This window comes from Drosophila ficusphila, unplaced genomic scaffold (genome assembly GCF_018152265.1).
Source record: "Drosophila ficusphila isolate 14025-0441.05 unplaced genomic scaffold, ASM1815226v1 contig_791, whole genome shotgun sequence".
NCBI classification, from domain to species: domain Eukaryota; kingdom Metazoa; phylum Arthropoda; class Insecta; order Diptera; family Drosophilidae; genus Drosophila; species Drosophila ficusphila.
Genome location: NW_025064737.1, coordinates 2,658,428 through 2,680,383, shown reverse-complemented (window position 1 = coordinate 2,680,383; position 21,956 = coordinate 2,658,428). Strand labels below are relative to the sequence as shown.

The 21,956-nt window shown below is 42.4% G+C and overlaps 2 protein-coding genes across 5 annotated transcripts; one reads left to right on the top strand and one right to left on the bottom strand.

The window, feature by feature from the left end:
- Window positions 1-155: 155 nt before the first annotated feature.
- LOC108090174 (SURP and G-patch domain-containing protein 1) lies at window positions 156-4,157 on the top strand. Of its 3 annotated transcripts, XM_017188751.1 has the most exons (7): window positions 157-788; window positions 847-1,526; window positions 1,701-1,827; window positions 2,623-3,095; window positions 3,197-3,755; window positions 3,808-3,937; window positions 4,002-4,157. In XM_017188751.1, the coding sequence occupies exons 1-7, from the start codon at window positions 241-243 to the stop codon at window positions 4,026-4,028; spliced, it is 2,544 nt and encodes an 847-aa protein (XP_017044240.1). In that variant the 5' UTR covers window positions 157-240; the 3' UTR covers window positions 4,029-4,157. The 3 variants fall into 3 exon arrangements, with proteins under 3 accessions (XP_017044242.1, XP_017044240.1, XP_017044241.1); XM_017188752.1 differs by lacking the exon at window positions 1,701-1,827 and having other exon boundaries at window positions 614-788; XM_017188753.2 differs by lacking the exons at window positions 1,701-1,827; window positions 3,197-3,755; window positions 3,808-3,937; window positions 4,002-4,157 and having other exon boundaries at window positions 156-788; window positions 2,623-2,848.
- LOC108090173 (bumetanide-sensitive sodium-(potassium)-chloride cotransporter) lies at window positions 4,144-21,405 on the bottom strand. 2 transcript variants are annotated; one of them, XM_017188749.2, is made up of 10 exons: window positions 20,627-21,405; window positions 16,748-16,841; window positions 9,719-10,103; window positions 8,108-8,341; window positions 7,000-8,051; window positions 5,874-6,115; window positions 5,374-5,810; window positions 5,204-5,315; window positions 4,649-4,922; window positions 4,144-4,585 (listed from the first exon to the last, which is right to left on the bottom strand). In XM_017188749.2, exons 1-10 carry the CDS (start codon window positions 20,878-20,880, stop codon window positions 4,469-4,471), a joined length of 3,201 nt encoding a protein of 1,066 aa, XP_017044238.1. In that variant the 5' UTR covers window positions 20,881-21,405; the 3' UTR covers window positions 4,144-4,468. The 2 variants fall into 2 exon arrangements, with proteins under 2 accessions (XP_017044238.1, XP_017044239.1); XM_017188750.1 differs by lacking the exon at window positions 20,627-21,405 and adding an exon at window positions 16,922-16,972.
- Between the last annotated feature and the right edge of the window lie 551 nt (window positions 21,406-21,956).

Sequence of the window (21,956 nt, the reverse complement as noted above, 5' to 3'; positions counted from 1 at the left end):
TAAAAACGGATCTTGACTTAAGATATATAATATATATTATTAATCTAATTGGTTGATCTCGAACAAGCCCCAGTTCGACGGTATTTTTCTCAATTCGGATGGAATATTTTTTGTTAAGTTTGACAACACTGGGTAAGATTAAAAGACCTGGTGTTATTAAACTTACATAAGTTGGTAACACTGCTGGTGGGCTGGAGAAGAAAATTGAGGAATAAAACCCAAACTTAGACATAAAGAATTATGTCACAACGCAATCATAGAGTGGACCGGTTCGCCCAAATGACGAAGCAGGAGGAGATCATAGCCAAGAAGCGTCAGGAAATTCTCGAGAAGCAGAAGACGGCGCAGTTGGCCAAGGCGGTGGCTGCGGCGCAAAACTTAGCGGCGCAACTGAAAACGGAGACGCCTTCGGGAAAACCTCAATCCAACGAGGAGGAGGAGGACGAGGACGTCCAACAGCAGGACGCTGCGGGCCAGGACACATCCCTTCACACTGGCGAAGACGGCAATGGCGTGGAGGCGGGTCTCCCCGAGAGCTCACCCGCCAAGGGAAAGTCGGAGGACGTGGTTACCCCCAAGTCCCTAAATAGTTTTAACAGCAAGACGGGTAAAATTACGTTCGGCCAGAAGCGCCAGCAGCTACCACAGCCCAATGTGGAGCAGCCGCCACCGAAGGTCAAGAACACATTCTGCAACGACGGTTCTTTTCTGGAAAACTTCAAAAAAATACTCGAAAAACACGAGAAGCCTCCTCAGCCCTTACTAGTTTCACCAGCTCCAGTAAACAGGTAAGTGTTGACAAAAAAATAGTAAACGAACCTGAATTTATTTTACTCTTTATTGCAGCGCCGAGGAAAACCATCCCCTGGAAACGGGAACAGAACAGTCGGAAAACAGCAGTCCTCAGCTAGAGGCGGCCATTGCCATCAGCTCAGCGGCAGCCATGGCCACCTCCATTACGGTGACCAGCTCGGCACCAACGCACTTGGCCTTCGGACTGCCTGTCCAGGCAGTGCAGCCGCCGCCGCCTCCGCCTTTCGCCTTCAATGCTACGCTCCTACAACAGGGACCACCGCAGATGCAACTGCCAGCGGCGTTCTTCCACGGCCACCTACCCCTGCATCTGCACCCGGCGGCAGTCGCTCCACCACCGCCGCCTCCGCCTCCGCAGCTGCCGATCGCTCTGGCCAACATGGGACAGATTTACATGCAGATTGGACCGACACCAGTGGAGGCTATGCAGCTGAATGCCATTCCGGCACCCAAGGAGTTCGATCTAAACGCCATACCCAAACCGCAAATCAACCTAGAGGCTATACAAATGCCAAACATTGGTGGGCATTCGGGAGATCAGCTTGGTCTGCTGCCGGAACACATGGCCATGTCGGTCAATCCTCACCCACCGCCTCCGCCGCCACCTGCGCTGGAGGAGATGGAGCAAAAGCAGCAGCAGCCACAGCCACAGCCACATTTGTCACAGGCGGTGCCTCCACAGCCGCCTCAGCCTGCAGTTGCCCCACCTCAAGGTGTGTATCATTCGCAAAGCAGTGTTCTTAGCCTGTTCTGTTTTGCCATTCGTCATGCCCTATCCATCCCGTACATGTTTCCTCACCACCATCCCAACCTACCTTCCACTTCCCACTCATTCAATTTGTATAGAACTTTAATCGTTGAGCACGATTTTAAAGCAATTTATGTAGTTTTTTCAGAAACGTGCATACAATTGCCAACGTGCTTAGAAAACCTAATCGCACTGGTCGCGGAAAATGGTGAAGATTATGAAGATAAAATACGTTTGCATAGAAGCGAGTTGCATCCGGCCTTGTGGTAAATGACCTAAACATGTATTAACTGGGGCTTAGAGTGGCGCCCAAGGGACTTATAGGGATATTGGGGGGGGAGAGGGTGCGTACAGCTCAGGGTCTTAAGTTGACATTTCGTGTGCACACATTGCTGAGTTTTAATTAGAAAAGTATTCTTTTTAATCGTTACTTTTAAAGGTGTAATCCTTTTTTATTTGCTAGCGTGGCCATTTTTATTTTAAATAGATGATAGAAAAAGCCTTGATACCAACGTTAAGTTTGTCTTTTTCACGTACCGATTTGTAGATAAATAGCTCATGTTTCTTAGAAGTTTTCTTCATTAATTGGAATACTTGGTTTATAAAATTAGAGGTTAAGTTAACAGTATATATTATATATATTGTATATATGTATTATATAGGATATATTGTTCTGGTTAGTAAAGAAAACTTAAAAGCAGGTATATAAATTACTTCTGTCAGCGTCAACTTTAATGTCTGTTGTTGAATAGAAAAAAAAATTGCATTAATTTTGAGTTAGAATGTGATTATCTGAGGACTAACCGACCAAACGAACTAACTTAATGGGGGTCCAGTGAGGAGTAGCCAGTCGCGTGGACTCATCGAGCGCACAGAGATTCGTCGTTAATCGATCGCCGAATAACATCTGGAGGAGCCAGCCGGTGGATGCCAAATAAGAATATCAAAATAATCCGCTAATGGGGCGCCTAAAACCGTTATTCATATAATGTCTTTGTACACGTGACTACCGTCGAGCACTTTTCATTGTACGTTTCACTTCTTTTAAATTTTGATACTAGGTTTCTTTATGATAAGAGCTGCGAGCAGTATCGAAGCTATCGCTCCCAACTCCTTGACTTCGAGCGCCAGCGCCTTGAGCGACAACGGGAGCGGGAGCATCAGCAGCTAAGCCGAGACCAACAGCCCCAGCCAAAGGAGCAGGAGCAACTGGCACAGCAGGAGGAGCAGCACAGCAACTCGGCGGCCGACAAGTACGACCCGGAGTCGGCCATCAGCGCGGATTTCGACTCGGACGATGAGTACATGCGAGGCATGATGGACCGCAACCGGGATAACATCAAGCGGCGCATCGAGTGCCGCAACGAGCTGAGCGACGAGGAGCGTCGCGAGCGGGAGGAGGCCGCCGCCGCTGGAGGAGCGGCTGATGGCGATGACCAAGACGAGCAGGAGGACAAGGATTCGCAGCGGCAGCGACGGAAGCGCGAGCGAAAAAGCCGCTGGGGCGAGAAGGAGCAACAGATGCCAACCTCAAGTAAGTTGAGTACCTAATACCCTTCTATCTATCTGTCTATATAACAATATATAAGTATCAAACCATCGACGCTAGCAGTAATTGGGTTCCATCCTTAACAGGTTCCTCTGGAAACTTTGGTAACCAAAACAAGCCCATGCTGAGCAACATCACGCGCACAGATCCTGCGCTCTTGCAATATGCTAGGCTTAACTATGGCTCCACTCAGTTGAGTGAGGAGCAGTGGAAGCAGTGCGAAGAGCACTACAAAGTCAATCTCCTGTATCAGGACATGATGCGCAAGCGGCAGGAAATCGATCGCCTTGCGCGCGGCGGGAAGTTCAAGTACGAATACGACTCCGACGAGGACATTGAGGGCGGAACGTGGGAGCACAAGCTGCGGACAGCTGAAATGGAGGCCACGTCACTTTGGGCTAACGCCCTGACCAAGCAAAGCGAGGGCAAGCATCACATTGGCGACTTCCTGCCGCCCGAGGAGCTCAAAAAGTTCATGGAGCAGTACGAGGCGAAGAAGAACAACCGCCAGCCGGATCTGAGCGACTACAAGGAGTACAAGCTGAAGGAGGACAACATTGGATTCCAAATGCTGCAGAAGCTCGGCTGGAAGGAGGGTCAAGGTCTGGGCCAGGACGGAGCCGGAATCGTGGATCCCGTTAATAAGTAAGTCGCCTCTTTAACTAGAAATGCTTGCTGTACAATGAGTGCTTATCAGGGCTCCTCAACGAGATGGAAATCAAGGGCTCGGGGTAAGCAGCGCTGCGCTGCCGGAGGACTGCGACAATGAATACGATGCCTACAGGAAGCGAATGATGTTGGCCTATCGTTTTCGCCCAAACCCATTGGTAAGCCAAAGTATAAAATAGGTTGAATAAGTTGCAGTACCAAAAATTACTTCTTTTATTTCAGAACAATCCTCGTCGCGCGTACTACTAGAAATACCTTTGATCCCCACAATCCAGGATCCTTGTATCCCCATATCCTGGATCCGCTTATTTTACTGCAACTTTTGCTGAATAAAAATGTCCTTGTTTAAATTAAACAACGGCGGTTAGTGTACTTTAATTGTTTTTGTTTATTCAGGATAGTTCGTAATTAACTTAAAGCTATTACATGTGAAACAGATATTACCATCTTGTCGATCTTGATCCGTTTTGGAGACGGATAGCAAATATTTCACACAAACTTTTCTAGGGACTATTGTCTAGCGTTTAGGAGTTCGTTCATATAAAAGAGTAAGTAGGTAGGTGAGTCTCTTGGAACTGGAGGCTGGGCTCAGGAGTTCCAGAGATGAGCTCCTTTCTACGGGGAACTGGGCGGAACACCTAAACGCTAATAATACTAAGTTGTACTCGAACTGGAAGCGAGGGCCTAGTCTAGGAGTAGAGCGTCAGCACGGGCGTCTGGTTGCCTCGCGCCAAGGCCACCGGACACTTCATGTCCGACGTGAGCATCTCCAGCCAGGACATGTACAGCGGCGCCGAGATGGCCTCCTGAAACAGGGACACAGACTTATTAATGCCATCGCAAAGAAGAAGTGCAGCCGAACCACTCACCTTGCGCGGCATTGGCAGGGACATGACCACCAGAGAGGCGTTTGCCGAGTGCTTCACCACCAGCTCGTGGATGCGCAGCTGCCGATTCGTCTTCTCGGACATGCTCTGCAGCTCCTCGTCCGTGATGCCGAACTCGTTGCGGGCTCCGCGGCGGAAGGGCTCGATCAGCCGCTTGTGCTTCATTAGAGTGTCAGCACGGGGCTGCTCGGACACGCCCTTCAGCATGATGAGTTCCGAGTACTTTATGCGGAACTTGGTCAGCAGGCTGGCCATGCTGTGGTTAAAAAAAGACGAAGGTTAAATATCAAATTTATTACTCCCTTAACTTTATATTAATGGATATAAATTTGAAAAAAAAAAATTGAAAAAGTTCTATTAGATAGCAAATTTTGATTACGGGTAATTTACTTTGAAAGAGCGTGTTTCTGGAATATACTATATACTATATATAATATACATAACTAAAATTTTTATCTAATTTTAATTATAAAAGGATCTAAGGTTCCTATGTACCAATTTCGGTATAACTTCGTATGTTAAATATAAAACTCTTACCTCTTCTCCTCCTGCTCCTCATCCTTGCCGTGGCACATGGCGAACACCCTCAGCTTGCAGTTCTGCCAGTGGGAACGCATGGAGATGATGTACGGCAAGAGAATGGTGAGACCTGCATTGCGAAAACAGGATATGGGAGTCCTCTTAGAGCCAACTATAAGGGTACTCACCTCCGTCGTCGTACAGCCAGAAGACGTCGATGGTTCCCTTGGGCTGCTTGCGCGTGAATATGGTCATGGCGTCCAGGAGGTTCTGCGGGATGTCCGATCCCCCCTTGGTGTGGTACGTCACGGCCGGCTCGTCGGAGTTGTTTACCTTGTAGCTGCGGGAGCTGCGCTGCATGTTGGGCATCGGGGCCGGCTGGGGCATGGTGAACGAGGAGTTGGGGCTGTCCATTCCGGCCAGGTTCAGGTTGGAGTCAATGTGCAGCAGTTCGGAGGCGGCATTGGCCGCCGGCATCAGCTCGTTGGTGAATCCCTGGGCGTTGGCGGTGTGCATGTGGCCCATTCCGTTGGCCGGCAAGGTGACCTCGGAACTCAGCTCCGAGAAGTCCAGTCCGTTGGTCAAGCGGAGCAGAGCGACGCCCATGCGCTGCGAGAAGGCGTTGCTGTGGGGGAATCACTGTAGTAAGCAGTCCGTTTTATTATTTTGAGCAGATATAAATACTTACTACAGAATGGAGAAGTAACTCTCCACCTCCTCCTTGCGACAGCGGTTCCAGTCTGGCTTGTAGCCCACCAGCACAATGTTCGGGGACATCTTGCCGAAGCCCGTGGACTTGGTCAGCGCGTTGATCCCGTCCTCCAGGCTGAACCCATCGATCACGTTGTAGAACGCCTTGATCTTGCGTGCATCCAGGTACTTTTGTCCATCCTTCACCAGGTGCTGTCGGTTCTTGTAGCCCACGCGTACCTGTAGGGAAAAACATTATAATTATTAAAATATCACTAACATTAAATTTTTATATGAGTATAGAATATATTTTAACTCTTTTATAATTAATAATAACTTTAAAAGTATTAATCTCTTATGTGAATTTTTTTTTTTAATAAAATGAACTCTTTCTAAACCATAAATGAAAAATATTTTTGCTTGTGTGGTCATTATCAAAGTAAAAAAAATTATAACAGAAAATTTAAGTGTTCTATAAGAATTCACTTTGAGTAATGTGTTTTATTGTACTGATTGATCATTACTAATTTTATGCAATAACCATTTGATAAAATATTTAATGAAATTTTTGCTCATTTCTCTTTGCTTTGTATGATGGCCTTTATGTCTGAATTAGCATAATGCTTTTTCTTAGCCGTGACAAAAAAAAGTTATAATACCTGTGGGGGTACAATTTTATAACTATTATTATACGGAAAACTTCACAATTTTCTTATGATTATACGACCTCTTTTAACAAGTTAACAAATTTAATTTACTTAAAAAATGTTAAAAGATTTCAAAATTTTTAAAATATCCTACGAGCCCATTATTGCATGACGGCCCTTTTACATTTTACAAAAATGTTGTATTATAGGATATTACATTGTTTAAATTGCTTTACTTCTCTTAAGTAAGTTACTAAGTTAATGCAATAGCCATTTTATATAATCCTTTCACAAAACGTTGTTCATAAAGTAAGTTAGTAGGTAATAGGGCAAAACAAGTAAATAAACCTTTAAGACTGATAAACCAAGTTTCATTAATACGTTTTTTTTTTGGAATAAAAATGAAATCTCACCAATTGGAAAAGAAATACTTTTATACAATTTTTATATTTGAATCCTTCGATTCAATTCACGTACCGGAATAATATTGGCCACGAACATGAGCGAGTTGTTCTTGGTCAGGAGGTAGCCAAAGTCCACCAGTGGCGGCCTGGTCTTCGGGTCGCCGGAGAGGACCAGCACCTGGGGGTGGTAGTTCTTGACGTGATCGGAGACGTTCTGCAGCCGGTGGACGGCCATCAGGGCGGCCTTGTACTGCTGCGCCTGCGTGGTGGAGCCCCAGTTGGCCTCCGGCTTGCGGTACATGACCACCAGGTAGAGCGCGAAGATGATGCCAAAGGTGATGATGGCGGCCACGTAGTTGATGAGGAACATGATGGCCACGCACATGGCGAACCCGAAGAGGCTCAGCCAGGCGTTGTAGTACTTGAAGGTGGGCCGCCAGCCCAGCGGCTTCACGAAGGCCGCGTGGAAGGTGCAGAAGTTGATGAGGGCGTACGAGGCCAAATAGAAGGTGGAGATCAGCGGGGCGATCAGGTTGAGCTCTCCGATGAGCAGGAAGCCCGTGGTGATGAGGAAGGTGAGCACGTAGCCGCGGTACGGCTCGCCGTGCTTTCCATACGGCTTCGAGAAGAAGATCAGTCCCGGGTAGATCTGATCGATGCCCAGCGCCTGGACCAGTCGGGGCACGGAGAGCAGGTTGGTCAGCGCCGTGCTCAGCGTGGCGGCGAAGCAGCCGGCGTAGATGAGCGGGCCCCAGAGCGACATCTCCTGCATCATCTCGTAGGAGTTGAACAGGCCCCACGTGCAGCTATTGTCGGCCATGCAGGGCAGCTGCGAGGCGACGATGGTGCCGTTGACTAGGTCGGCCGGGTTGCCGGAGGCGTCCCGCACAGCCGCTCCACCGGCGAAGAGAACGAAGAGGGCGTAGGACGTCATCGAGATGAGCAGCGACCAGAAGGTGCCCTTCGGAATGGCCGCTCCGGCATCTTTGAGGTCGCCGCAGATGTTCGCTCCCGCTTGGATGCCCGTGACGCTGGGGAAGAAGATGGCGAACACGCTGAAGAAGTCGTGGTTCACGCCCTCCGCGTACCGATAGTCCGATCCGAAGTTCTGCTTGAACGTGTCCCCTGAAAGGAGTTTCCACTTATAGAAGGGTTTTCTTTCCCAGGTGCCATCAACTCACATGAGAAGCCCACGAAGCCCCTGGAGATATGCTCCTCGTTGCCCTGCGGTCCGATGGCAGCTCCGATCAGGAAGTTGAAGATGGCCAGGACAATGGTGACGATGAGGAAGTTCTGGGCCTTCGTCTCCCACTCCATGCCCACGCAGCAGATCAGGATGAGCACCAGCACAGTCACCGATCCCACGATCCGGATGTCGTTGATGCCGTTGTCGATGATCTTCAGGTCGTTGTTCTCTGGATAATACATTTGCATTACAATTTGTTAAAGTTTGGGTTTGCAATATAATGCTATGTATGTATAAGGGTGAAATTATTAAAAATGCAATATCAGATTCAACGGCCTAGTACTAGTAAGATATCTCGGAAATTTTAAGAGATTGAGAACATAAAGGGAAATATATAAGTATTTTTAAGAACTTTTTAAAGTAAAGATAGATCAAAGGTAGATATTTATATAAGTCAAATAATGGCAAATATATTTAATCTTAACTTGAGGATTATTACTTTTTTAAGGAAGGTCAAGCTAGTTTTTATACCCTTGCAGAGCAAAGGGTATTATAATTTTGGCCAGAAGTTTGCAACGCAGTGAAGGAGACACCTTAGACCCCATAAAGTATATATATTCTTGATCAGCATCACCATCTGAATCGAAATACGTCTGTACGTCTGTACGTCTGTACGTCTGTACATCTGTCCGTCTGTCCGTCTGTCCGTCTGTCCGTCTGTCTGTCTGTCTGTCTGTCCTCCTGTCCGTTTCTGCCCAAACTAGCCTCTCATTTTTAAAGCTATCTTGCTGAAACTTTCCCAAAAGGTGTGTAGCTATTGCACGCAGTATATAAGTCGGAATGGGCCGGATCGGGCGACTATATAGGATAGCTCCCATACAAGAGATTGAAATACAAAATTCTAACGCCGTTGTTTTTGATCAGATCGACTTGATTTCTTCCACATGGCGTTTTCTAGTTACTATTGAATTTCGGGTTAAATTTTATCGAAATCGGATAATTCTATCATATAGCTGCCATAGGAGAGATCATAAAATATATATAGAATTAATGGAAATTAATTGATAAGGTGATTGTTTTTCATCACACGACTATGATTTTTTGAGTATCAAGTTTTTTAACTAGCCTTGGTTCATAAAAAAATGTTCATAAAAATCGGACCACTATATCATATAGCTGCCATAGGAGAGATCGAAAAATCTATATAGAATTAACGGAAATAAAATGATAACATCGTTATTTCTCATCAGAAAATCATGATTTTTGGAATATAGAGTTTTCTAACGACTCTTAAATAACAAATAAAATTTCATCAAAATCGGACGACTATATCTATCTATCTTTGCATTTCAAATACCTCTATGTAACTTAGTATACAAATATATTTTACTTCCAACGTTTAAAGTGAATAAAATGAAATAATTGCTGTGAATTCTTTTTAGGGAACTTATTTTAGGGATGGTGATTCTAAAACGAGACCATGTCTTAAGAATTCAATCCTATTTTAAAAAATAATGCTATATCTTATATGTTTAATCTTGACGACTATATTCTAATTACCCAAATAATTGTACGAGGGTCAAAATGTATTCCATTTGATACTTACTCAGTAGAACATTCAGCGATTCGCAGAAGCCGATGGTGTTCATTGAGGCCGAAACTGCGTTGGCGAACGCGAAGACCACGCCCACCGACGCCCCAAACTCGGGGCCCAGCGAGCGGGAGATGATGAAGTAGACCCCGCCGCCCTTCACCTCCCCGTTGGTGCTAATGGCCGACAGGGAGAGCGTCGTGATGACGCAGACCACCGCGGAGATCGTAATGATGACCAGCGACTGCAGGATGCCGGACTCGGCCACCACCCAGCTGAGGCGCAGGAAGAGCATGACGCCCCAGATGTTCAGGAGACATGGTATCAGGACGCCGACAATCCATCCCAGCTTGATGTGTCCGCCAGTGGCTTCCGGTTCGGGTTCGGGAATAGTTATGCTCTGAAACGGGGAGGGGATCGTTGGATTACAAAACGATAATTGCGAGATTATTAACAAGCCCACAAAAACGATCTATTGAATCGTGCTAACTATGACGTTTTATGACTCTAACCCGCTAATGCCTTAAACAACCTAAAAAAAAGGCCATCATCAGATTGTGGGTCGCTAATTGCTGCAATCGCCGTATTAAATTTCTGTTATTTGCCTGATAATGGGATCTTGACATCCGCGGCGTTCAATCGAAAGTATGTTGAACATTTGGTGGAGTTGACTTCAATGGGTTTGTGAACTTCGTGCGGCTTCAACAGCTGTTCCGGTGGGACCTTATTCGGAATTACTCATACGACTTGTGTGCAATTTAGTACTCGTATTCAATTAACGACCCGTCGACGCCAGTCAAAGCAAAAGCAAAAACAACACCAACCAAAAGCAGAGCAACAACCAGATTATGAGGAGCTTCATATTGCTTTTCAGTATAATTAAAGTTCGTTTTTACAACCGCACTAAGACTCGAAACATTATAAAAATCGTCGAATAAATGCTGAGAACGAAATGAGCAGACACGAAGTTCGCTATTCGGTATTGATAATAAAAATGAAAGTAAGTCTTTGTTCGGGCAGGGCTTATCCAATGGGGTAGCACAATCCACAAGAAATTATGGCATCCACTTCAACTTTACAGCTGAAGTGACAGAATATTACACACAACAAAGGTGTTATTAAAATCGTTTTCATTGTCTGTACTTTATTAGAAGAAGTAATTGTATATTTGAACATGAGGTATGTAAGTGTTTACTTGATAACTTTAAGTTTTTTCTGGTTTGTTTTGGATGTCATTGATTCAACCTATGTAAATTGAACGAAAATAATGTTTAAAATTTTTTCTATTCAACACAATAAGTGTAAGTAATACTAATTGATTTTAATGAAAGAAAACAATAAACAAAATATAAACGTTCTATTGGTTTTAAGATATTTTTTTGAATTGTTTTCTTGGTTTTAAATACAGCTAATGATTCATGATCAGCGCATTTAAATTCCAAAGTAAAAATAAACAAATCAAGAATCGTTGTACTTGATAGGAAGTCGATGTGTGTATTCCCTATTTTCCCCCTACAATTCAGAAATCACCAGGTTCCATGGCAACTTAAGAACATTGTCGTTACTGTCGTTTAACTGCTAACAACCATATCATAAAATAAGAATTCCCTTTAAAGGGGTAATAAAAATCAAATGTTTTTTCCATTTGCCGAATTGGAACAACATTTTTAATTAAATTCGGTCTTCTTTGACAGCCAAGGAAAGCTTCCGCCATTCGAACCTCAACAAGAGAACATGTTTCCACTTGAGTCAGTATTTGCTTATCACATGTGGCAATTTACGGAGCAAGCAATTAGGGCACCCTTAAAACTTCCACTGGCACTGATCAGAGCTGAGCAGAACAATTCTTGTGATTGTGATAATTTAATAGATTTACACAAGACACGGCTCCCTTGCCCTCGATGGCTATTGTTTTGCCATTTGTCGCACCGATGGAAAGGGGCTCATTTATTGTATTGTTTGCCCACATAATTGAATGTTTTTTAAAACGCGACCAATTGGAATCGCCTCACGTGGCATGTGGCACTGACTGGGTTGGGCAGGACGACATCGATTGACAAAGCGAGGAAGACCGAGGAACGAGGAAACACAACCCCAGAGCGCTCAATTCGCACACGCTGCGTATACGCAATGCTGGTTAGTTAGTCTCCCCGGTGGGTGGTTAATGTTGATTGTTTACACATTTTTGGCGGCTTCGACGGACGCCAGCCCAGACAGACACAAACATAAACTTTTATACACTTCTATAAAAGATTGTCGAGTTAAGAGCTTTATCTAGCTTGCTAGCATTTATTAGTCGAATATTTTACGAGTGCTCTATTTTTGAATGCAACTCAAAGGGATTTTATTGCGAAAATTAAAAAATAAATAAAATTAAAAAAAAAAATATAAGTTTATACAAACATCACCAAAAATGTAATAGAATATAAAGAAGTAATAGTTCTTGAAATAAAATATTTCTAAGATGTAAACACAATAAAGAATTTTAATGCGAAAATTAAAAAAAAAAAAAAAGCAAATAATAAATTATAAGTTTATACAAACATCACCAAAAATGTAATAGAATATAAAGAAGTAATAGTTCTTGAAATAAAATATTTCTAAGATGTAAACACAATAAAGAATTTTAATGTGAAAATTAAAAAAAATAAAATGCAAATAATAAATTATAAGTTTATACAAACATCACCAAAAATGTAATATAAAGAAGTAATAGTTCTTGAAATAAAATATTTCTAAGAAATAAACACAATAAATATCTTTGTTAGTGATTTTATGGTTATCACAATTTAGCTTTGTTTTTAACTATTTAAAAAACTTAAAGCACAAAAATATTTATTTATTATTTAAAAACTGTCGCTATAGAAAATTTATGTAAAGAATAAGCGTGTGTTTTAACTGTTATTTTAAAAACAAAAAAAGGTTTGTATTTCTAAAACGATTTTCATCCGTGTTTTCTCCAACTCGTGGGTTTTCGAGGGGCGGCCAGTGGGGTATTTGTGGTCTGACTAGTGCGGCCCTCTGGCGCTTCCTTCCTTTGTCCATTTCATTTAGCGAAATACGCATTTGGCCCTGCGGTTGTTTTCCTCGTTCAAGTTGTCTTTGTCGCTGTGGTCGATGCGTGGAAAATTTTCGCACCCGAAATTGGAATTGAAATTGGTATTTGCGCTTTATGAAGTGGGGAGGTGCGAGGAAAATTGGAAGATAAGTCATTTTCTTGACTGGCTTGTGCTAGTGATTTCAGTTCAGTTAATAGACAATGGGGAGCCAAAGTGATAAGTAAGTGCCAAAATGGGAATGTGTGGCTTAAGGTTATAATCCCAATTTCCATAAATAGCCGAAAAATAAGCCATTCGGCACTGAATTATTATTAGCTCAAAGGAAATAAGTCCCTGGACAATTATGGCAACTGGTTCTGTAACTAAGATGTGGATCTTAAAGTCCTGAGAATTTCAAAACCACTCAGCTGATGCGCAAAAATCGATAAGGCCAAATGAGTTATCCATTAAATTGGGAAATTACATTTTCATCATTAAGGAGAGAGATTTTCCGCAAGTTCGCCTCCCTCTACCAATCGAACGATGGTCGGTGAGTATCAGAAATGCAACACAAATGGGGTAAACATATTGTTATATGCGCCAATAATTTTAATGGCTTGTTCGGGGCAATGGCAGTGCGGTAAACAAAGATTTTCCAGCAAGACTTTCGCATTAGGAAATCAATAAAATGGTATAAAAATAGCGGCCAGCTCTTTGGCTATGAATTGTAAATTAGAATTGTAATTACAAGTGCAATACAGAAGGCATGCGAAATGGCAAACGCGCCACAGGCTGTTCTCTTGATGATGTAAACAGAGCTTCGGCGAAATGCTCATACGCCGTGTGGTACGGCGATAGATGTTGATTGAATTGTCCGATATTGCCATTCGGTTTGACAAATTACTGCGCTTGAGGGCTTAGATTGTTGGCGATTTTAAAACTGCCAAGAACTGGAAATGGTTTTTCGGGGTGTCCGATAATGTCTCGAGTGGGCTTCTGTCACTTTAATTGATTGAAGATTGAAGGAGAGGAACAATCCATTGCTCAGCCCGGGCGTTTATCAAAATGACGTGCTGTCAGCAGCCCTGACAGGTTCAACAATCGCACACTCGTGAGCCCCGTTGCTGGATTCGATCGGCTTTAATGTGGCACCACATCCCCTGAAACCCCTGGAGCCCCTGGAACCCCTTGGAACCCCTTGGAACTCCTGTTTATGATAAGCAACGAATCAACTAACGTCAATGGCAACAGCTCCAGCACCATCTGCACCCGTCGCTGTCACTTTTAATGACGCGACACACTTGTCCTGCATTTACCCCCTCACTCCCAGGGGGCAGATACATACATATGGCATTAGAGCAGGAGGAGCTATCGCCTAGTGAGCTGTTTACCAGCGGAGAGTCCTGCCCCCCAGCTCCTTGAAACAATGTCCGTCGCAGATGCATGGCTGCATCTTGTTGACAATTAATTTGGCTCCGACGCTGTCATCGATATCGCCTTGCGCATTACGGGTAAAGGCAAAAGGCCACGGATGAATGCGGAAAAATCCACTTAGGACTTAGGACCGCTCCGCCGACTGAGCGAAAATCGAATGAAGCTCGCTCGTGTTGATTTTGCTTATTCCCAAGGAGAAGATGTGCAAATGTGAAAGAAAAATTTGATTTCTTCCAGTCCCAAGGGTGGATATGTTTATCAAGTTTGTTTGTCTTCCAAACTTAAGCAAAACTAGTGCAAAACTTAATGTGGGAGTAGCTTATTTGTCTCTGATATATTTGTGAAAATGGGTTTTTGATTTTTACAAAAAAGCAGGTTCTAATCCCAATTGATAAGCAACAAATATTTTTAACATCTTATGAAGGCCAATTGAGTTTAATATTTCTGAATGCCTCACAACTCCGAAAAGCCACTTTTGTTCAACCGATTTTAAAATTTTCTTGATGGCTTTTCTAATAATTTAATACCCTTTTTTATATTTTTTATATTGTTTAAATTGTGTCTTTACTAATAACATCTTCTGATCAATCGTCCAATACTGTTGCTAATGTGATAAGAGACCTTTCTTCTTTCTGTCACAAATAATTGCAAATATAGTGTTTGGATTTTAACGTATGTACCAACAATAAGGCGAGTTTTTCCTTAACTAAAAAAATCAGTATTTTGCCAAAATACGTTTCATCACTGCTGTAAATGTCTTTGGATTGTGTAACGTGAACTAAACTTAAGATCTAGCGCATCGCAATTATGCAAATGAAACCAGTTTCTTCAGCAGAAGAATTTCTGTTTAACTTGACTGAAAAATTAATTCTAATTTGTGTTGGCAAAAAGAGTTTTTCGGTAGGCAAATCGCTAGGTCATCAACGATTGAAAACTAGCTGATACCAGTTTGAAAAATTATTTTCAGAAACAAAATGACTCAACTGCTGATAGATTTCTGCCTTCCAAATAATTCCCTAAACCAATATTCCTTTTAGCAGCAAAACCTTATTTATCGCTTTAGGTTGAAACGTTGTTTTCTACAATTTCGGTGCCGACTTGGAGCTGGAATTCCCCTAATGAGCCGTCGCTGGGTTGTAATGCAATTTTTACGATATCTATCATACGCCGTGGTGGCCCGCAGAAGCCGGGCAAAGTGAATTAATTAAGCAATATGGAAAATATGGGGGGGGGGGCGGGGCGATTCGCGGGAAAACTGCTTGACCACCAAACCCCCAGAAGTGAGTTCGCCATAGACGCATCAAATTTATTGCCCCGGCGATAAACATAAAACCGTAACACAGGGAGCGCTTATAGTTCTCCCCTTCCCCTTCCCCTAAAACTCAATCTCCCCTTTCCCCGCCCCCAACATTACTCTACTACGGGTGCGATAAGTCCAACATGGACGGTGGGTGGTGAGTGGTGGGCTGATTTGAGAAAGTGGGCGACCTTGACAAAGGTATTGGCTGCTAATCTTAAGTGGCCACAGCGTCATCGCGATAGAAGCGCTCAAATCCGCAGGCTGTAGACATCAATCCACGGGAAGCCCGGAAGACGTCATGGAAAACTCACAATTTGCACGTCGGAAATGTGAAAATTGTTCGAGTAAATAAATCAGAAGACCTATTACTGAAATTCAGATATAAATACTTGCTTGTCTTACAGGCTGGTCAAAGTACGAGCACAATTCGAGAGCCGAAAAAAAATAATGTTTCGATTTCGATTTCTGGATTTCTGGCTGGATCCATATTTTTTGTTTTGCTACTGTTTCGGTTCATGTTTTTGGTAGGTATTTGCGCTGTGCTTTGTTTATTTGCCGAGTACTTGAAATGTTTTCAGAATCGAGCGGGAATGACTGAAGTGCGCTGCAAGGATTGTGCCACGGTGAACACAAAGCAGATCCCCGAGTTCGACACCGAAAAAAGACACTTTCGCCTATCACAAATCCCGCAGAAATTGATGGAATGATTTCTGAATTAGTTTCCGACTCGTTCAAGTGCATTCCACTCGCAATACTACTGGTGCGATTGTTGGGCAAGGTTGAGCACACAGTGGCACTGGGCTATCAACCGATTAGTCGGTAGTTGGTAGTTGGTAGCTGGAGTGTAATATTTGGAAAACAAACAACTGATTGATTTTCAGCTGAAGTTCAAACCTTGCCGGTGAAGGTTTCCTCGGAGTAGCTACTTGATTTAAGTTGTAAAACCATTATCTACGAATTACGGAATTAGCCATCAAAGGAAATTCACATTGCGCGCACATTAATTATTATATTATATTATATTAACATTATATTATTCACATTAATATAAATTAAGTGTTTCTATTTTCACTGTACTAATTTATTTATTTATTTTATTTATTTATTATTATGTCAGTTTCAAGGTTGTGGTTTTGCATTTCCGCGAGGATATCCTATCCTATCGTTTAACTGAACCTTGATTTTCGCTGCCCCCACTGATTATGCAAACTGTTATGAGAACTTACGTCATCGGAACTGGGCAACTGGGCAACTGGGCAACTGGGAACTCACCTGATCGACCGCCTCTCCCTGCAGTTCTCCGATGGAAGGACGCTTCAGGTTGCGCATGGAGATGCGGTAGTTGTCCAGGCGCGGCAGGCTCTCCCTGCAATCAGAACGAAAGAACGGAAAGTCTCCGGTTAGAGGAATCGTTTTTGAGGGGAATCGGGATCGGGATTTTCCTACTGGTGAAACGGGAGCAGCACCATCACCGCCTCGGGCAGCATGACCGTTGCCTGCAGCGTGCCGAGCAGAAATACCCGGGCCCCGGGGCCCACTCTCCAGCGGAGCCCAAGTTAAGAACCAAGTTATTTGTGTATACACATAAATAATAAGACAATAAAATCGGACGGCCGAGTGGTAAAGGTAGCCGAGCAGAAGGTCAGGGCTTCCACGCCACGCCGGAATCGGGAAAAATCAAGTTTTATCGGAAAATTCTTCTGGTCAAAAAGAGAGAGAGTATGATGTATATTTACTGATCGCCAGCGAAAACAGAAACAGAATCGGAATCAGAATCAGAAGAAACAAAAACAATCACATTAGCCGAGGCGGCGCAAAAGAGCCGCAGCCAAAGCAATGCCAAAATATAATTTAAAATCTTAAAAAGGAAAAAACCGGAATGAGGAAGGCAATAATCGTGGAGCACAATACGGCGCCATCAGCGGACATTGGCGCCGACTTGGAGGGATCGAAGGGGTTCGGGGAAATCAGAGGGGGATATAGTAGGTATATCTGAATGTAATGCATTCTGCAGAGCACTGATTACTCATCTGGCCGGGTTTCCACCGACCAAAACGTATTTGTGACTAAGACATAAATAAATCAGAAATGTTAAATGATCTGAATCACTAAGAAAATAATTAACTGAGTGCTATGCCTAGAAAATACTATTTAATATAAAGTATATAATTCAAAATAAATTGAAAATTACATTCTGAACATTTTAAATTCTTTAAGATATTTCAAAAAAGATATTCTATATCCCTGACTCGTTGAACTTCTTGTTTTTGTTGATGATGTGAATTTTCGGTTGACCCGCTAACCCAATTTCTTAGTTAAAGTCGACCCTTTATATACATAAAACTTGATTAATTTTGGAAAGTTTGCATTTGTGCAAGATTTGCTTTTAACGTTTAAACTTCTTTCTCCCTGCATTTATTCTTCCTTTTCTTCCTCAGTAAACACCAACGGTTATAAATGATCTTTTACATCCCAATATTCGTATGTCAATTTACAAAGGTACTAAGTTTGCATTTCGATGGGAATCCCTTTCAGATCGCCGCTCAGTTCGGGAATAATTTATGATGTTTATTAATTATAGACAGAATCTCTCGAGGGCGTTTTTCATTGTGCTACTAAATAAATTGCAAGCACGCAGCTAAGAGAATCGGGCGTCTTGTGGCTTTTCTTTAAATTCATTTTCCATTTCCAATTCATGTGCCAGACAGCAGCGACTGGCAAAAGATACAGTATGGATTCTGTTCTGGATTCGATGTGTGTTTATGTACAGCGTGTAAACATGGGCCCATGTACTCGAGTGGCCCATATATACGAGTATATGGACTCCAGACCAGTCGATGGGCATTGATTGCCTGCCGGTTTCGTTGGGAATCAGCTAGTCTGAGTTAGTTCGACAATTGGAGCCGGCAGAGTTCGGGAGGCATCGATCAATTGAATTCATTTGCGCTCGCACATCCCAAATGACAAGCCGTAAATTTATTTGTTGACACCACACTCATCCTCCGGCGAGAAACTCGAACTTGCGGAATTCCGAAATGCGTGGTGGAGTGCAAGCTGATCGAGATTTCCGAGCGCAATCCTTGTGCCAAAAACGGCTGACTTTGAGAACGTGAACTGACTTTACGGTTCTGAATTTCTGTCAGTGCTCCTATTATTGTTTCGATGGGCTGATGTAACCCGCTTGCCGTGTGCAAAGCTTCCGACAAAACAAATCATCGGCTGTCTTTATTCGCACCAACAAAACTGGGTGTTTTACGTTTTTTCGGACAGATCTTTGGCAGCCTTTAATTGAATTTAATTCAAGATGTGTGAATATTGAAAGTGGAACAATTGTAATAATTAATTCGAACATTTTCGCGCAGGTCTAGGTCGACGTCGTTAATTTGTGAGTGAGCAGTCATGTGATACAACATGAATAATCAGAAGTGGAATAATTTTTAATTTATCCAAATCCAATTCAATTTGCACATGATCTTTGACTTCTTCAGTTGTTATTTGTGAAAGATGGAAAAGCTCTTTATTTTGGCTTGTTTGGGTAATGTAATATTTTAGAAATGGTTATTTCCCAATAATTTCCCAAATACCAATCTAGACTTAATTACATAATTAAATCTTTTTAATCTTTTTTTTCAGATTAAACACTTTTCGGTTGTGTTAAAAAATATACATTCGTTTTAGTGAAAGTGCCGTGTAACAATCGACACTGACAGTGACACATTATTCCAATTTTGGATGATCTTGCTCTCGATATAGCTTTCAATCTGCTGTCATTTTTTGTGTTTATGTGCCAAACGTGATTACAATAAATTGGCATAATGTAACCTTCAATTCGGTTATACAAACGGAATGTTTTTCGGTCAACTTTTTTTATCAGGCGATTTCAACGGGTTTTTATTTTCTGTTTTAGACCCCTTTTTTGCTCTCCAATGCCTAGTATATATAACATACTCTATATTTATTTATCCGAGGTACACAACAAACAGAAGCGTACTAAGTTTAAACCTGTGTCGGCAATTCAATTGAAACTCATTACGGAACGTAAATTTAATGATTAATTTGCTTTGGGAAAACTCTAATTAATTGTTGTATTATTTCTAAATTGTTTTAGTCGCGAGTGAGGACCCCAGGTGCGCAATAATGAATGGAAATAGTGTATCTCAAGCACCTTATACTAATCTTCCGAATCACAACGAAGCTTATCTTTTCACACTAATCGAAGCAATTATCAAAAATTCTACAACTTGAGTTATTATCCCCACAAATTGTTAAAATTAAAAAAAAAACTAATTGTGGCACCAGTGAAATTCATTTCTCGTCACAGTCACTGGTGAGAAAATATTTAAGAGAATATGTATCCATTTAAAATATTATAGCAGACATTAAAAAAAAAAAAACAAAATAAGTGGAACTGAGCAATTGTTTCAAAAAATTTTTAATAAAAGTGTGCCTATTAAATAAACAAATTTAATTTGAATAAATAAACTTATATTAAGAAACTGTGGATTAATATAAAATTTAAAAGCAAAAAATTTATAAACCAACAACAAAATAAGTGAAGCTAAGCAGGTTTTTAACAAATATCTCCAATAAAAGTGTGCCTATTAAATATACAAATTTAATTTGAATTAATAAACTTATATTAAGAAATTGTGAAGATACTATTTTATCCAAAATTTGAAACGCAAAAAGTTTCTATTAAATTTTGATAATCAACTTTAAATGGTAATAAATAAATACAGTTAAACTCGTATATACATTTTAACCATTTGACAGCTGTAAATTTTAAATACCTATTTATTTTGCTCAAAAAACACAACAGAATTCGTTTCAAACTGACATCTCTAAATGGGTTACGCTTTTTCTGTTAAGTTAAATTATACACCATAAAATATTCACAATACAGTAGTATTATGATCAGCAAATCGTTAATAATCTTTCAAAGGCAACGTGTATAATTTAAAATTTTAACAAGGCTTGGCAGAATTAAACAGCGATTACGAGTAATACAAAAAAGAGTTTGCACTTATTTCCCTCTAATTCCCTATGACATTAACTACCCATTTTTCATATTTTTTCCTCTGTGTAGACACACTTGAACGCAAATCGTAGATAATTTGGCAAGGGAATGCGTTTAATTACAATTACACTTACTTTGTAAGCTGGGCGAGACTGAATTTGCGCTCCGCGTCCGACTTCCGCAGGAAGTGTCCGAATCCCCGGAAGGACAGCCGCGAACTCCGGCGATTCTCGCCGCTCTCCCCCGGAGCCTTGGGCTGCAGGTGGTTGTCGTTGCTGGACGGCGGATGGGCTGCCTCCGGATGATCGGCGGCTGCCGATCCGGACTCCCCGTCGTAGGCGGCATTTGCGGTGCCGTTAACCTTTGAGATCTGGAATCGGTCGGCCATCGTGTGGCCGGGGAACTGAACTCCCTGCACTTGACTGTTCACGGAATACTTCTTATCGATTGCACGAATGGCACCTCAGGGAAGAGTTAGCGAACTGGGCACATTTGCATTTCACACACACAGCAGGATAAGTGGGTGGGTTGGCTCTATAATGATGATATCACAAGGACCGCGAATCGGAAGGACGCTATTATGTTTCCTCCACGTCCGAATGCGCTAAACCCTCAACGGCGAATGTCCGAAAATTCTGAATGCGTCGGGTTTGTTTTGGGTATTTTTCGGATTCGGTTTCGAGTTTGTTTTTATATACACTTTTGTATTTCGCGGAGAGCGCCGGATGATCGAAACTCTGCTGACTTATATCCGTGATGGCGACTGCAACTTAACGCGCCGACTGTCGCACGGCGTTTGAGCGTTGTCAAGTGTTTACCGCCCGATTATTATGGCTTTTGCGGCAGTCAGCTGCTCTGCCGCTCCGCTGCTTCCGCTGAGGCTTCGGATTTGGCAGCGGCTGGCCTTAGTGCCAACTCACGCACACAGACGCACACAGACGCACACGGCCGCGTGGTGGGTTTTCAACAAGTGTTTGCCGTCGAACTCACCACGGTTCGGTTCTCTCTTTGCGGAGCGCCGAGGAAAATAAACACAGCACAGCAATGTGGGGAACAACGGTTCGGCGGAGGTCCAGACTACGGGATACCCGCTCTTTGCAGCGCCCAACGGTCGTATACGTAATGCTGGAACGAATGAGTGCATATTACGCATACGTCGAATGTCACGGTTGCGGAAATAGTTTACAGAAAGAAAAAGATATTTGGTAATGAATAACTACGCCTTCGAACAACTAAGTTATACCATAAAATTTTGACTTCCGGTGGCTAATACTCGTTTATTATATTTTTTTTGTAAATAAAAATACATCGGCTACTTCTTAGTGAAGTGAAGTAAAAGAGTTTATGGATAATTTTCTCTTTTTTATAACAATTATTTATGTGGCATTTATTCATTTATGTGGCTTTACTTTTATTGAAATTTGGATGTTTAAAAAAAGGTGCTGTTTCTTTAAAGTTTTCTTT